Here is an 18,523-nt window from a genome sequence, read left to right on the forward strand (position 1 = left end):
AAATAAGTACTTACTTTGCAATATTTTTCAGGTAACATGAATGATTTTCAAAATTTCAATTTTAGTTACAACTACATACAAGGCTCATATCAGAAATTTTGTAAATCTAGCTCATTGTAGTGCAAAATCAGATTTTTCTTATAGTTATAGGCTATTCATAGATTGATAGTTGCTTGCTTAATGTCCATTGGTAATTATTTAATCCATTATCAGGATGAGAACAAATTAATAATTAATACAAAAGGTGAGTTCTTCAAGGTAGGTTGACCAGGGTGAAGGGCTGGGAATTTGGACTACCACTGGAGAATGAGGGTGCAAACAAAACCTGTAGATAATTGGGTTTTATCCTTATTATTGAAGGTCATATTAGTAAGAGCTTTACCTGCTAGAACTCCTACTTCCACCTCCAAGTGGTGATAAATGGGTAACAGGCCAAAACAGAAGTGGTTAATACAAATAAATAATACACACTGAATAGTAAGATTATACTACTGTTGAAACTACATGTATTTTATACTACTATAACACAATAAGTAATAGTAATCTAAGTTTGCATATCAGCCTGGTCCATCATCATCATCTAAGTATCATTTGATTTTTACTGCTGAAGTAATTCAAAAAAATGTACAAAAATCTGTTTAAATAACACTTTAAGAATACTATTCCATTATGGTAAAGTGAGCCATCTATATTCGATGACAGATTTTTTTTAACTGTTGAAAGATCCCAGACTAAACCAGACATTTGTATAAAATTAAAGATTGGCAACTAGGCGAAATCTTGTGATATCTCTCTGCCCTCAATATTTCCTTTTAAATGTTACAGCAAAAATCTTGGAACAGAAATATTAAATATTTAATAATTCCTGTAATATGCTATAAAGAAATCATTCAAATTTTCATTTATATTGCATCATAATTGCACAAAAATTAAAAAAGAGGTGTCAAAAAAGTCCCGACATTTTCCACTCTTTTTATGACTTATTAAATTTTCAATATTTTGATGTTAATTTTTTTAATAGTTTCATTGTTCATAAAATCTTTATCTTACGGATATATGTCATTACTTAAATAAAATGCTTCGCTGAGCGCAGCTGGATACAACTGCAGAGGTCCAACCCTGAACAGTTGGGGCAAAAATGGACACAATATTCGCGCTTGATACAGGTCTGAATTTGGATTGTAATTAAATATTTGACACATAATAGGTTTTTGACACAGAATAACTGTAGTCAAAGTACTTAGAATTGGTTATATGATTTGAATTTATATTCTCCCCCACCCCCCTTTTTTGGCAAAAAAAAAAAAAAAATTGAAGAAATTTTCTTTTTAATTTCTGAAATCTGAAATGAGAAAAGATTGCCCCCCCCCCCTTTTTCCAAAAAAAAATTCTTTCCCTCAAGATATGGTCATAATCTCAATTCAAATTTCCAATGGAGTTTGCAGCATAATTACCAATTTAAATACATCATAAAAGTCTTAAAATAGAAAATGACATACATAATCATGGCTAAAATTAATATTCCTTTAATAGTAATTTCTAAAAATAAATTGACAGCTAATCACCTCAAGACAATACAACATTTCTTTATAAATAATTTAAAAGAAGTGTAAGGGAGGTAAATCCAAACATACACAACATTGTACTTTAAATGTGTTTGGATTACCTCCTTACACTGCTTTTTAATTGTCCATTAACCAGGAAACCCTTGTTTTTCCCCCTTTTTTGCCCCTAATTCATAAACGGTTTGAGCCATAACCCCCAAAGCCAATCCTAACCATCCCTTTGTGGTATGGAAACTTGTGGTATAATTTCAGAGAGATCCACACACCGTTCCACAAGTTATTGTCTGGAAACTAGAAAACTGCTTATTTGGGCCCCTTTTTGGCCCCAAATTCCTCAACTGTCAGGACTATAATCCCCAAAATCAATCCCAACCTTCCTTTTGTGGTTATAAACCTTGTGTTTTAAATTTCATAGATTTATATTTAAATATACTAAAGTTTTTGTTCGGAAACCGAATGTCTTCGGATGACGACGAAGACGATGTGATACCAATATACGACCGCAAAATTTTTTGCGGTCGTATAAAAAGTAGATTGAAAAATAACGAGACAGCTTTCAAAATTCCTATTCCTTTGGTCTTTGGTGGAAAGTTCTCAGATTCATCTTGTTGCGCTTATATTGTATGAAATTTCAATAGAGGATATGGCCATTTGATGGAGTTTCTAATCTCTGGTATAATAATGTCCCTTACAGAAACAATCTTTTTTCCCACAAACCACAAAGTCTAAATTTTCACATTTAGAGAAATTTCTGACTTTCTATTACTGTAAATTCAAAAATGATATGCATGCATATATTATTATGATTCTTAAGACATTATTTTTTTGAAGATAGACAATTTTTTCTAACTATTGGAAAGAAAATATGCAGAGATAAGGAAAGTACTGATGTATAAACTTCATGGTGGTTTTTAGTTTCCCATGGCGATCTGGCATATCATAGCCTTATGCACTTATATTCAAAATTGCAGACTGCTGGCTTGTTGCTCTATATACATTATACAGATCACTTCATAATGAACATATGTGTACTAATTTTAAAACTGATATGCCAACAATCTATTTTAAGTCAAAACTTTAACCTACCTTAATAAACAAAAACTTTAACCAGATACAGGATGAACAGACAGAGACATAAACCAGAAAATATAATGTTCCTCTACTATCACAGGCAGGACACAAAAATAAGGAGATGTGGATGATTAGTAATAAAACAACTATCTATACAGACCTAAGGACAAAGATGTGAACATTGAATAATGAATGATACCATTTCATAATGCTTCTTTACATTTAACTTATTTTAGTATTCAAATATTTATTTAAATTAAACTTTTGGTAAAATAATCAACAGTCTTACAGTTTTTTTTTCACATTTTTCTGATTAACAATTGAATTTCAAATCCAAAGTCTTTATAAAAATCTAATGGAAAGAGAAAGTTTTCTCCCTTGATAAAATTAAGCATGGAGACCAAATAAAAGATATGGAAGTTGACAAAGTTCAGAATGGATACAATCTCCCTGAAAATACCTCTACAATACTCTTTATGTTATTTAGAGTACATTCATACTTAAAATGTCTACCAAAAGACTTTTAAAAATATGACACAACATTAGTCATTTTTGCCATTGTAGAAAAAAAGAAAAGAGAGTTCATTGGTTTCTAGCAGCATCTTCTGTTATAAATAATAATTTTATCTTTTTTCCCACAAAGCCATTGCTGCAACACCTGTACATATCAGAATGAAGCAAAGAAATATTATTTTCTAGACATGCACAAGAAGTCATAGACAATAAACTTTATTCTTAATTTATTAGGAAACAGGTGGGTTAAAATGAAAAATGTATAGTTGGGCTTTCATTTCAATGAATAAATTTAAAAATCCATGACAAGTTGTCTAATATATTGCTGATTATTTGAAAATTATAGTACTTCAAGTACATGTATATCTAAAAGATTGTCATCAGCATTTTTCATTCTTCATTAGACCTTGCTATAAACGAGAACTCAATTTGAGCAGGAAATAAATACCTTAAGTTATTCCTTCAACATCAAAAGAGAATAACTCTTAGGAAAGGGAGATAACTATATTCAGACAGGGAATATCCCACTCACTACCCACACTAACTTTGATTGAAATAATGAATATAATAAATGTTTCCCAATATAAAAATGAACATGGTTTTTGATAATTAATGGTCGTCCCTAATTCAAAATCTGACTCCGAGAGACACTCATATTAATATGCATGAGGGAACTTCAATGACAAATCTGCAGACTGGTGGTTTCAGAATAGTATAGATAATCTGTTTTCAGTCCATAAATCATCTTGCAGCACGAAAGTGCAACACATTTCTACTAATGGCTAGGCCTTTGATTAGCCAAAAGGAACAAGGTTTAGTTCTGTCTACACAAATTTAAAGAGGACTATTACTCATCCCTCAGTCTACTGCATCATTGATTTTATACTGTTTCTCATCATTACATATTTCGACATTTTTAAAAGTCAATAATTGATTAAGTTATTATTTCTGATGTTAATTGAATTAAATGCACTGAGAAAAGTCAACTAGAGGCTCAAAGGACATGAATAATTTTAATATTTTCACCAGTACATGACTTAATGCTGTTCAAATTTTACGATTAAAAACTATTATGATTTATACTGAATCACAGATATTCAAGGGGGGAAGTTTTGTACAGCTATTTTCCATTTTTTGCTTTTCTCATATCTTAAAGTATTTTGTGAACTTTCATAGGAACTGAGGTCAGGAGATATACTTATTACACCAATTGAAATTTTTAATTATTCTTTATATTTGTAGCCAGAAGAGGGGGGTTTTCAGACAAACACCTCCCGAAAACATTATTTTGATTAAAGCCTATTTAAATCAAGATTTAAATTTGAAATATGAATTGTAGTCAGAGCTTCGTTCATGACCCCAAATAAATCCCCTTCGAGACATTCTAGCTACTAACTCATGTGCTTAACTTAAGTTCTATATACATTTTGCACATGGCAGTTTATATAATTTGATCTTTTGATTATTGATTAAAAATTCCCTTTTAGCACCTCTGTCATGCTACCTGAAAATGTCTCTCAGGTGTTTCTGGCACTGTGTGTAATTGTAACTAAAACATTATTGATTCAGGACCTATTATGAATGGTTACAGTCTGTCTTGCTCTTGTCATATTCTTGACAACATCAAATTATCACAATTCATCAATATATGTTATGCATGTCAGCATCTGTTCACAGTTTGTGTTCAAGGTACTTCTATATCATGCACTTTGAGTTAAAACACTATGTTATAAAAGATCTTTGCCAACAGGTTTAATTAACTATAGGTTCACATGTGAGAGGGAACAATTAAAAGTCCAGTTTTAAGCATTATGGAATCACCCAATTCTAAAATACATTTAACTTGAACAATACCCCACATTTAACCTCCATGCACAAAAGGCTATTATTCAAAATGAAACTGCGGTAACCACATTTATAGTTTATTCAGGATTAAAAAAAAAACACTGCCACTGGGTAAATCACCTGTTTTCTATTTCCTGTTTTGTTTAAATCGGTTTTTTTTTCTAGATCCCATTTAGATTTTTTCTATATATATATTATAATATTATTGACACTAACGAAGGCTATTTGTTAAGCCAAAATATTTTTCAACACGATTTTATAACATCATCTTCGTATATTACCATCTTATATAAGTACCGTTGTGCAAATCTTTAGACTTATATAATTTTTTCATTATCTGACAGTATCGTCTATTCTAGACGATCCGGTACATATAAAACTTGCTGGTTGGTCCTTTTATAGATGTCTATATATCAGGGGTTAAAAAATCCACTAGCCTGACGCCCTGGACAATCAAAATTGTTATATAAACCCAATATGCCTGACGGACTAGTAACAGTGGGGGGGGTATTGTACATTTCTTATGCCGAGATTTTAAATTAACGGTACTGGGGGTATGATGTATTGATTGGTATTGACCTGTCTTGTCGGACAGCTGTTGAGCACGAAACCAATCCATGCAACCAAATATTTCTAAATATTTTAGTACGGGCACCCAAGGAACTTCGTCAGTTTTAAAACGAAAAACTGTAGATGAAGGGGGTAATGAGACTAACAATTCATCCCCCAAAACTGCTAAATACAACCGGGAAAAGCTGAAAGGAAAATTTATAGTGTCCCAGAAAGAAAGATTCCCCAGGGCAAGGTCGGCTGTGTTGCTGATGAAAAAAGCAGAGAATATTGCTGTTATTTTCCCGAGCACGCCAATCAAAAGTCTGCTTTGTATGTGGGAACAACTAATTTAGGATAAGCACCACTGTTTGTTTACCAACAGAATAAAAAGCAGGTCAACAAAAATTATTAAATACAGTGTATAATGCCACCTTCAAAACAAGAGACACCCACTTTGTAATTATGCAGCAAACTCTGATTTGTAAGGCATTCTAGGGCTAGCAGGTCAGTTTTGATGGGCTAGCAGTTCTTCCAACAGGGCAAGTAAAATCCTGCTGCAAATAAGTCCTGGGCTAGTTACCTGTAACAGAATTTTTTAACCCCTGATATATATATATATATAATCCTGGCGAGGGAAGAACAAAAATTAGCTTCTGCAAATTTGCAGATTTAACATTGTAATGCTGATATTTAGAGTGATTATATATGTGTTTTCAGGCTTGTATCACCATCACTGGTGATCCGATGGATAAAATCTGTCGTAGAGGTGTCACTGGTTCAGACGTACTTATATCTATATATCAAATAAGACCCCATTGTAAACCTAAAAGTCAAGCTGCCTTCTATACAAAATCAGTAAATACCATATAAGAAATATGTCTGTAGTTTTGGTTACAATTGGTTAAGTGGTTGAGGAATATTTTAAATTTTCTATCACATGGGATATCAAATGGTTAAGTGGTTTTCAAGAAGAAGATATTTACTTTAAATATTTATTATGATACTTTCCATTGTTCCAATTTAAAACCAAGTATATTCTAGTGATTGTATTATTATTCATCCTTTATCTTAGAAAACGTTGCAATGAAAGCAAGTACCTACTAACAAAATCTTTCTCTTCTATTTGCTGTTTCCAACAGTTGTGACAATTCACAAAAAAGGTGGAAAAAGAATATTCTTCTACATATTTCCAACAGGCTGCAATGAAAAATTTAGTTTCAGGTTGTTCTGAAGTTCTCAGAAAGAAGCAATTTTCAACCAATCAGAAAAGTCTAAATAATTTTTGGCCTTAGCAGCCCTCAGAGGGTTTGTTATATATTCAAAACAAGATTTTCATACAACCATCAACACTAACATTTCTGCCAATTTTAGTTTCATTCCTATTAGTAGGTTTGAAGAAGAATTCACCAATATTTACTACAGATGACAGGTTGATTGACTGTGGAAAATATCTATAATATATGGATCTGACGACTTTTCTGAGCTTCTATTAATGGACAATAGGCTTTAGGAAGTCACCAAATATAATTTGTTGCCATGTTCTAATGACAAAGTGATGTTGAACTGGCTTTATAGAAAGATACATTCAAAGTCCAGAAAACAAAAGGTTATATTATATATTGACAATTCTTTTAAAAGGTGGGACCAAAGTTTTCAAACGTTATTCGAATACTAATAAAATAAGCTTGAGAGACTGTGCCCACAACAAGTGAACTGTGACTGATTAGAGTATAACAGTGATTGTTGAATAGCGTGATGATGAACACTGATGTATTGTTAATAGTTCTATTATAACAGTATTGTTACATCATTCAACCCCTGCCACTCAAGTCAAATTTCAATTTCGTCTGAATAATGCATTTCCATGTTATTCGCGATGTTCAATTTTATCAAGGAGAAGTGTGAATAATTTAACTGAAGAAATCAGATTTGGCCAAGAAAAGACGACAGATATTTGTCATCGTCAATTTCTACTGGCTTCTTGATGGTTTTTGTTGTTGAGAAAAATCAATGCTGTGCAAAGAAATACAATTAATTTGCATTCAAATGGTGAAAGAAAAATTCCTCAGCTTAACATTTAATTTTTTTCTTTCCCTGATAATTATGACTTGATGAATGTCTAATATTCATTTGGAAATCAGAATTCAAAGAAGTTATTATAATCTTCAGAGTGGTAGTTTGACTATACAAGCAGCTTATTTTAAGATCAAATCTAAATAACCTTTTTTTTCTGATTGATTAAGGAAAGTATAAATTGAACCTAAAACAGGCATGGTCTATGACCAAAAGACACATCTTTAAACACAAAGGAGAAAATATGCAAGCCTTAATATGACAAAAGATACAGGTTTTTTTTTAAAGAAATTAAATAAAATCACTTAACTGCAAAAAAATTGCAGCAATTCATTACTTAAAGGCATGATGCTTACATTTGTCTCAGAAAACTGATTTCCAATAATCTTGTTCGGTCAAAATGATGTTCCTTTATAAAGTGGCATTAAATGCTTTAACCAATTCCAATGCCCAAAAATCAGATAACAGCTGTTTTATTAATACATTCAGAACATAAAATATACAAATATGACTTTATGGTCATATATCAACATATTTTTTTTTAAATATATATTTTGCCGAATAAAACGAAAATTTCCAGATATATCATTATTAGACGACAAAGCTTGAATTGTTTTAGAGAATTTTTTGAAAATTAAATATATTGGCCTATCAAGCAAATTCTTAAATGTTCAATATCAATGAAATGTTTAGAAACCTGGACTGTAAGGCTTGTGGTAAAAGAAAGACAGACACCTGTAATCCTCCAAAAGACCCTTTCAGCTTTGCTGTGTAAACGGAAATAACAGACAATTTTCTTAAAACTTTCATCAGAGCATTGAATCTAAAAGGTTTAGAGTGCAATCTTACAGTCTCTTCCTTAGTACAAATATTGGATGCATGCTTAACTCTAATAATGTTTTACACACATCAATTTAATAGTCTCCTTTCACTAATTAAAAACAATTATCAATTTTTATACCGAAATTGCTGCAAAAACACTCTTTGACTGAAAAATAATGTCCCAAGAACCCCTTCAACCCTGTAATCACAATCAACACAATTTTCCTGTGTAAACAAACTGTATATGTATGTTAATTACAAAACACATGACTATAAATGGACCACTGTGAATAAAATGATGCCTGAATGTCCGTATTGAACATGAATACGCATCTTTTATGACAGGAGATATATGGAATAGTTTTTAACCTATCACTACAAATAAGTTCTGATGAAAATAATCTCTGAAATATAACTGATGATCTTCAGTTCACCTACAACTCCTAATGGGACATAGAAATTTGTTGGGTATTGATTTACGACAGAAGGAGATTTACAACAATATTACTGACATATTAATCCTTGACGGTGATGTGAGAAAAATCAGTTACTATAGATATTGTATTAAATTCTGACCATCAAATTCCCATCTCCCTCCCAAGTGCAAATAATAGCTATGTACAAAAGCAAATTACACCCAAGACAGAGCTTTACACAGGATATTACTGTGCTTAGCTGTGTTAATGAGAATAAACCAAAAAACATCTGCTTCACAAAATTCATGATTTCAATTCCCAGACGAGACCCGGATTGCATCCAAAGATTTCCACTGTTGACACAGTGTGACTTTATCCAATCGATATACAACTAAAATTCAGAATTACGACTTAAATGAAAAATATATGAACTGATCATGACAGTTTTCCTGTCTTGGGAGTGATGATAAATCAACTTTTAGGTAATTTAGGGCTTAATACATAATGGATATACTAGTTACTGTCCTTTGGTCATAAAGGTTAACTTCAGTATAAAGAGAAACTGCCCATTGGTCATCAAAAGATAACTTGTGTATAATCTGGGAATTATACTGAGTGCCTATAGAAAAGCAACACATCATTTCCAAGCATTTTTTGGTCTCTTTTTGAATATAAATACAAATTTACTTTCAATGCATTAACTTTTTTCAGTTCAGAAACTTCGATTAGTGCCACAGACCAATCTCAAGTTCTTTTTTTTTATTATTGAATTAAGCCTGTCTGAGTAAATGACTCCATTGAATAATTGACTCTTACTGTGACGTGATAACATAAGCTTACCGTGACACTGGAAATGTACAGGACAATTTTTTGAAAGTGAAAATCCTCTTTAGGAATCAATACTCACAAATGTCCATCCAAATTGGTCACACTTGAAGAAATGCAAAGATATAATTGATTATCAGTATTTCTATTTGATAACCTTTGCTGTAGGGCTTCATTATGGTGGAAATTTGCAATCAAAATTGCAAAATTTTTATTTTTGGTTAAAATGTGGAACTTTTAAATGTTAAAATAGCTCTTAAAATTGCTGAACTAAAGTGTCCTTCTCTAGACATCTCATGTAGAAAGTAAGAACAAGAAATCATTTATCAATCACAAATTAGCAAAAGTCATTGTTTGAAGATGGCAATACCATTCATAACCTTGATTAGATTTCCAACAAGTTTCCAGACACTTATTTCATGGAGTCATTTCAATTTTAACTAATAATAAGCATGATTACCACTAAATCAACAAACAAAATGGAGACTAGCAAAACTTAAGTCTAAAGCAGAAAGGTTAAAAAATATTGTACTTGTTTTGTTTTTTAAGGTATATGAACTATAATCAATAAAATCTTGGGATGATAATTTAATTTAGTGGCATTTTAAAAGAAAGAATGTTTTTTTTTACATATGTACTTTTGAAACTTTATCTGTTTTAGGTTTAAAAAAATATCATGAACTGTATGCTATATTAGGCTTTATTTCATTATATAAAACTTTAGTAGAATACTGTATAGTCTGCCCTTTACAGTTTTCTTTAATTTAATTTAATTGAATTTCTACATAACAAATATACCAAGTACAGGCAGGTTACACGATAAAGCAAAAAAAAACTTCCATAACTAAAGACAGATAGTTTACTGAAAAGTGTTCTGAGTATTGAATATTTTCTGAAACAAAAAGGAAAACAGTCTTTCTTTCAACTTGGTATTGACAAACATGAATTTGGATGTCACAGAATGTTTGTGAGATGTTGCATACAACTTCAGAATGTTCAACATGACAACTAAGAATCACAAAACATTATTTCATTAAATAAACTGTTGACACAGAGATATGTCTCGCCTGTCACAGTCAGCATAAAATCTAGAAAAAGACAATCGAATGGACAGCAACATTGCTTATTTATTCAAAGTCACTTGACCATGAACTAGTTGACAGGGCCTCGAAATAATGGTCAAACTGATATGTACTAATAGTAATGCAAATTTATAGAAAATGTTATTGATCTATCACAAGTAGTTCCTATCAAACTGACTTAAGCAGAAAAATTAACATTGAAAATTGCTAATTAATTCAAAATCACTGGACCATGACCTAGGGGCAGGGACTCAAAATAGTCGTCAAACTGATATGAAGTGATAGTACTGCAACTTTATAGAAAATATCATTGATCTATCTATCTAGAAACTTAACAATTGTTGATGCCTTCTACGACTTTCGTCACAGGCAAGACAAAAAATGCAAATGCAATAAGTATAAATAAATGCACATTTGTGTAGGATGTAATTAAATTTTATGTTCAATTCATCAAATTAGTCAAATAAACCAATCAGATTTTTCTTAAATATTGATATAATCTTGCTTTACACAGAGTCAAAAAATTTATTTAATGCATAAATATTTCTATTTCTGTGTTACAAGGTTATACTTATTTTGATTCATTTTTCGACCCTGCTCTTATTATTTTGCATACATCTAAAACAAAGTCTGAGACAGTTTAATTTTAAATATTTAAAACTCTTGGCAAGCCTCCAGTTTTAAATTTGAAAATTAAACTGTCTCCAGTGAAGAAATATTATATCACACTTGATACAGTGGTTTTAAAAAATAAAATTGTCTTGTCTTGTGGTAGATCTAATATATACTGGTGCTTCCTCGTAGCATATAATAGCGTATGATATAAAAATAGGAAAATCTCATAACCAAGAAGAACTCAACATACTGAGAAATTTCTAAACAAATAGACCAACACAAATAACAGCCAAACATATGGAAAGATATAACAAACACTGTTTTATATTCTGATCACATAGCAAAACATAAGACTTTGTCAAGCAAACATTGACTTTGTCATATCTAAGGCCTAGGAGAACAAAACCGTGAATTTGTCTTGTCTATAATGAAGGGTATAATCTTTTTTAACTCTGCACACAGTTTTTCTACATTGTCTTAGTGGTCTCTATAACTTTACAAATAAGTTATGCTATTAATATAAACTGTTGCTTAATAAGACTGTTCCTCGGTACACATTCAACTTGATAAAACTCTTCTTTATTTGTTGTTTCAGCAATATTATCATTAATATCAATCAAAGCTTGGCTGTACTAACAAAAACAGTTGATAGGTTACTTAACTGACCACAAATCCTTGATCCCAATACTCTCATTAATTAGGTAGAAATGATTTATATTTGGTCCATTATGGCTCTACTTAAAAGCATCATCCTCATATGCTAGGGACACAGGCAGGGTGTTCTATCTGTTCAAAGGTGGATGAGACTTTGGGGTGATGAAATTTAAATTATTAGCCACATTTGTTTATTCCATCATACTGCAACAGTAGTTTACAGATGTTCCATTTTGTTAAATCCATCAAGAAGATGAAAATCAAAGTAAAAAACTAAAAGTGAAGGAATCTCATGAAGTCTGAAAGGAGAGAGAATGGGTGTCAGGAACACATCCCTGTCAATGAAGTTTCTATAGTTTTAACACACACATGCATTACATATTGACTGAGATACATAAACGACCAATCAATAAAAAGCAGGCTCTTCAGCAAGATCATATGTAGAACAAAAAAAAAACAAATGTTGTGGAATTGTTTTGAACCATACATGAAAATTGTTCAATGTCAAACTGATATATCATCCATAAATCATAAAGAATATCTGAGAAAAGGATGAAAAAACAAACCAATACTTATACTAGACAAAAGTATGGCCTGGTAAAGCCTGTCTTCACTGAATTTTGATAAGTGAAAAATATTTGTTGTTTAATTTGCAAATATCTTGCGTTTGTATGACACACATGATGCCCCCTCATATTTTACAATTTACAAACAGGAAGTGGTTTATTCTAGACTAATATAAGTTACAAAATCATCCTAACAATATGCAAACATTAGATATGTATATCTAATTCATCAAATAATAAAATTCCTGCTTGGAAATTGTACAGCATTGAGCAACCAATATTATATGAATAATTTGACCAAAATTTATTATCAATAACCACTCATTCTGTAAACAATAAACTAAAATAACAGTTGTCAAATATGTACATCTTTATTATGTGTACATGTATATTCCACATTAAAAAACATTTAATCTTGAAATTAAAATTCTATTAAACTTCATCTATCTGTTAATTTCGAATAAAATATCAAATGGTCGTCCCTTTATTGAGAAATAGGACTAAATCAGGAACTTGACTGAATCAGAACAGAGATGAACACGTTGTTAATACAAATGTACAAAAGTTAATTGATATTCACAGCCATATCCATAAAAAATCTTCCTTTTTTTCAATACCATTTATCATTAAAACATCATTTCCTGAATACTACATGTAACATGTACACTGATATGACAAGCTGATGGGGTCCTTGTTTTCTCAACTTAGCTAAAGACTGTATGTATTTCAGCAAAACAAATTTTGTTGAAAATATCATAATTTCTCACTTACATAATCCCTTTTTTGACCCTCAAAACCTAGATAATTAAGATTTATTGTACAATGGAGAAAGCTTGACCATTAGCAGCTGAGACTTTAAAGATTATTAACCCTGTATTGAACTACTTACCAACACATGATACATGATAAATCTTTCATGCTCTATCTTGGTATGCCCCCAATTTACTAGAGAAGAAAATAATGTTTTTCTAATGTTGGTGTTAAATAAACTATCATAGATACCAGGCTTAATATTTTGTACAACATACAAGGGTTTTGTCTACAAAAGACTCATCTGTGATGATCAAATCAAAAAAGTTAAAAAGGACAAATTAAGTAGGAATTTGAAGAGCATTGAGAACCCAAAATTCCAAAAGGTTTTTTTTAAACAGTTTAAAAAGAATTGATCCTAATTAAATTGAAATGGTCACTGAGAAATAAAACTTTCTTTATTCCTTTTTTCAATAATGAGATGCCTTCAACTGTTAATGTAGAAATGAAACTACTGAAGACCAAAACATATGTCGAACTTTCCATGAAGATAAATAAAATAAACACCTGCACACTTTGTACTACATCTCACCTCTATGTAATAACATGTTTGGTTTGCAATTGTCCTCAGTTCTCATTAGCTTTCATTGAAGTATCGCCTACATAATAACAGCAGCCACTTTATCACAAATTTATATAATAATTTTGATGTGTTTTTACTTCTTGGTGCAAGTAAGCATCTTGATGATATCTAGCCAAATGTACCTCAGCTTGCAATTTAAGAATGTAATAGCTTGCAATCTAAGAATGTAATAATAGGTGTTGTCAGATTATCATGTTGGCATCACGTTTTCAAGGCTATATATATATCCAATGGATAGTTTAGGATTTAATATAGATAATTAAGTTCATATTGGCAGAAAATGGCAGCTAAGAATGTAATTCTAAATTGGTGTTAAGCAACACCACCATTTTGTGGGTTCTCACCGTTCATTTAATATTAAGAGAAGGCGGTTGTTTAATCCTAATTTCCAAACAAAAAATAAACTACAAAATCATATACAGAATTCTAAGTAAAAATAATTAAATACCAATGAATTTCAATGAAATTAAACTTTAAAATCAATCATGGCTCCATGAAAACAGTTCTTCCCCCTTAATACCTGTATTCATGTTAAACGGTTTTCCATATTCAGGATTAAAATGAAATAACTTGGATTTTTTTTAAGAGTGGTCATCATGAATTGTCTATTAATTTTTATTTTTTTTTATCAATTAATAAGACAGAAACCATACATTTGTTTAATGTGTCGTAATCTAAAATAAATCCTTTTTTTTTCCAATCCAGACTCTCTACTAGATTTTGAGTAAATTAGTCAAGCTTAACAGCATCAAATTTAACATAATGAAACATTTGAGATGTCTGAAATCTATAAATTGTCAAGTCTTCGGTCCACATCATTTAATGTTTGTCTTTCATTTGTCATTTTTCCTTTAATAATGCTCTTTACTTTCTTTCAATCTGATTAAAAATAAATGGGGAATGTGTCCATGGGATACAGATGATGCCCCTGCTTGCATATAATGTTATAAAGTTATATAACTCAAGAACTGTAAAAGTGACGCTACCCAAATTTGTACTTGATCTGTGTTTTGTGGTAATAAGCATTGTGTATACATTTCATAACATTTGGTTGAGGCAAACTAAAGTTAAAGAACGAAAACGAAAAATTCAGCAATTTTTCCATTTGTAGAGGGGCATAACTCTAGAACAGCAAAAGTGATGCCACCAAAATTCAAACTTGATCTGTGTTTTGTGGTAATTAGCATTGTGTATAAGTTTCATAACATTTGGTTGAGGCAAACTAAAGTCAGAGAACGGAAACCAATTTTGGGATGTACGTACAGACGGACGTACGTACAGACGGACAAGGGGTAAAACTTAATGCCCCCTCTGCTAGGGCGGGGGCATAAAAAAATTGCAATCAGCTCATTTCAACTTCTTCAACTTTGGGCATCTGATTGCCCCCTGCACTGCTCTCCATTACTCCACTAGTTTTTTTTCCTCTGAAAAGTTACTTTTTTGGACAGGATAAGCAATTATATGCGTTATTCAGTTTTGCACTGAGAAATTAGACAATGTTTAAAATTTTAAAATCTTAGATGATAACGGTAGTGCACTGCAAAATAAAATCAGCAAAGCCACATAAAGCCTGTCCAATGAATAGAGCAACTCTTCTGTGTGGAAGTAGGTGATGCCCCTAACAAATGATACCTTCTAAAACCTTGTCAGATACCTTTTCTTTCCCACATGATTGCCTTACCAATGATGAGAAATCAATGACAGTGGTATAATTGTAGAGAGATCATGTCACGAACAGCTGGGGACAATTTGATGACATCAGACAAATGACCAATCTGGACTGGCTTTTTACTCTTTGATGCTTATTGAATTTCTCTTCACAATTTCTTGACACTATACACAATATATATACAACTTTCCATAGATTAATGAGTAATTAGAAATCAAATAAGAGGATGATATAATATTTTTCTACTTTTAAAAATTAATATTTAATAAGATAATATGACAAAATCAATAGCAATTTACATAAATAACTCTGTATAGTGATATTTTCCTTGCCTGGGGTTAAAAACCTGGTTACAACCTAGACAAATGGCCCTTCTTGAAACCAGCTGGCCCACTGGTTTAGTTACAGCTGTTTTGGAGAGAAAAATAAAAGACCCTATATTGTATTTTTTTGGCTGGTAATATCCTTGGACAAATGTCCAGTAACCCCAGAAGGCATAAAGAACAACAGGGTTACCCTTCTTTTCAGTGTAATTATCCCTTACATATATGGCAATACATTTGATTTATAATACTGACCCCATTGCCAAGACCTATCTGTAGAATCTCTACACCAGTAAGACCACTTTTTGCCAAGATCTCATCTTTCTTTGGTGCTGCAAAACATAATACATCTGTTTAATAAAAAAGCTTACCAGTACATAGTATGATTGTCAATGAGACAACTATTCACCTGCAGTGTCGAAACTCATGGATGTTAACAACTAATACTATAGGTCACTGTTATAATGGCCTATAGCAATGAGTAAACCTATACATCCTTATGAGTGGGGGTATAACTATAGCAATGAGTAAACCTATACATCCTTATGAGTGGGGGTATAACTATAGCAATGAGTAAACCTATACATCCTTATGAGTGGGGGTATAACTATAGCAATGAGTAAACCTATACATCCTTATGAGTAGGGGTATAATTATCTTATCTTTAATTTCATTAATTTTTTGTGATGAAATTCTCCACCTATTTTTACTCATGGATTGTGTCTTCATGCAATGCAAGGTAATAAATCTACTACTAAGTTACAGCCATTCATGATACATGTGAAGACTGAATCAGTTCAATATTAGCAGATTTAGCCCACTGAGAACAGTTCTGATTCTGAATTGGACCTTATTAGAACTTATCAATAGGCGACAATGGTGAAAATGACACCAGATAACTGAAAAGTAACACTAGGTAAGAAAAAAATGAAAGAACAGAATTGATTTTCACAAAGGTAAATATTCACATAGACAATTCTAGCTACACTGAAAAGTCTAAACCACATCAAACCAAATCCAACTAAAACTCTAAAATGTTCAAAGTAGAAACACACATTATTATTATCATTATTTTTATTGACGTTTGTTGCTGTATATCATATTTGTTTTTCGTTCATTGTTTTTTACATAAATCAGGCTGTTTGTTTTCTCATTGAATTGTTTTACATTTGTCATTTAGAGGCCTTTTATAGTTGACTATGTGGTATGGGTTTTGCTCATTGTTGAAAGCCGTACGGTGACCTATAGTTGTTAACTTCTATATCATTTGGTTTCTGATGGAGAGTTGTATCATTGGCAATCATACCACATCTTCTTATTTTTATATTATGAAGTTTCATAATGCTTCATTTAATGTTTTTGCTAAAGTTGTCATGTTGACATATATGTTAGTACTTTATAATCTGTTAAAAAAAATTGTATCAATGCAGATATGAAACTTGAGATGATATGAAAATATGTGACGCATATTTTTAAGACAGATCTAAAATGAATTAAAAAAAAAAATATTAAAACCAGACACATGAAACCTTGTATATATATTTTTACATATTTAGTACCTATGAAACTTCACTTTTCACGGCTTCTTCTAGAATGTGAAACCTCACAAGTATGACAAATGAATCATAGACCTGGGAAAATAACTGTCAGAATCAAATTACAGGATAAGCTATAACAGGACTACAAAAATATGGGGAACCATATAAAGTCAAGCTCATTAAAAAAGATGTGAACAAAATGGGGAAAGTATGTAATATAGCATTAAATTTAACATGCTGAGCGTCAATGATCTATCACATTTTTAATCTCGAATGAATAAAATGAATAGTCAGGGGGTACGTGTACATGAGAAAACAAACCAACAACACACTTTTAAAGAAAAGTACTCTTCAAAATTAAGGTGAAGTTACAGTAAATGGGCTATGTCACAGGTTTTGTTAAAATGTTGCATATATCTTTAACACGGCTTGAACTATATCTAAAAATTGAAAAATAATTCATTTATCTCTTTTATTTTCTGAAATATTATTGACTAAATTCTTTCAAAATAGTTGAATATTTGTAAAGAAAGCATATAAAATTAGCGAAAAACGTTCTTAAATTTGTCTTAAAATCATCAAATTTCCAATTTCAGGTTGATAGATTTTTCTTAAAAAACTATATGAAGTTTTGGTTCTCACTTCAACCTCATACTTGATTTGGCCTTCCAACTATTTTGATTTGAGCATCTCTAATGAGTCTATGTAGATGAAATGCACGCCTGGCATACCAAATTATAAGACTCGGGTATCTAATTGATTAGTTTTCACAATTCGTATGTTCCTTTAAAAGACTTTCAAGTGGCTAAATAATAATCTTATTCAGGACAAAAACCAACTAAAGCAATAAATCAAGTTAAGGATGACCTTAAAAGTGGCTGGTTGGCTAGAAGAGTCAGGAAATGCTGATTGCCAAAGAGCATCTTAAGTTAGTCAGAAATATGTGTTGCAAGAGGTATTTTTAAAGAATTCTACAAAATGCTAATGAGAGAATTCTTTAA

The 18,523-nt window shown here is 31.2% G+C and overlaps 1 protein-coding gene across 1 annotated transcript in view; it reads right to left on the reverse strand.

Moving 5' to 3' along the window:
* The window catches only part of LOC127730359 (receptor-type tyrosine-protein phosphatase N2-like), a 160,854-nt gene that overhangs the window by 36,169 nt on the left and 106,162 nt on the right, over positions 1-18,523 (reverse strand). Inside the window, exon 10 of the mRNA XM_052238729.1 lies at positions 16,240-16,316. Coding sequence (XP_052094689.1) covers positions 16,240-16,316 — 77 coding nt within the window. The remainder of the gene's footprint in view (positions 1-16,239; positions 16,317-18,523) is intronic.

The sequence above is a fragment of the Mytilus californianus genome, unplaced genomic scaffold, assembly GCF_021869535.1.
Source record: "Mytilus californianus isolate M0D057914Y unplaced genomic scaffold, xbMytCali1.0.p SCAF_2, whole genome shotgun sequence".
Lineage (NCBI taxonomy): Eukaryota > Metazoa > Mollusca > Bivalvia > Mytilida > Mytilidae > Mytilus > Mytilus californianus.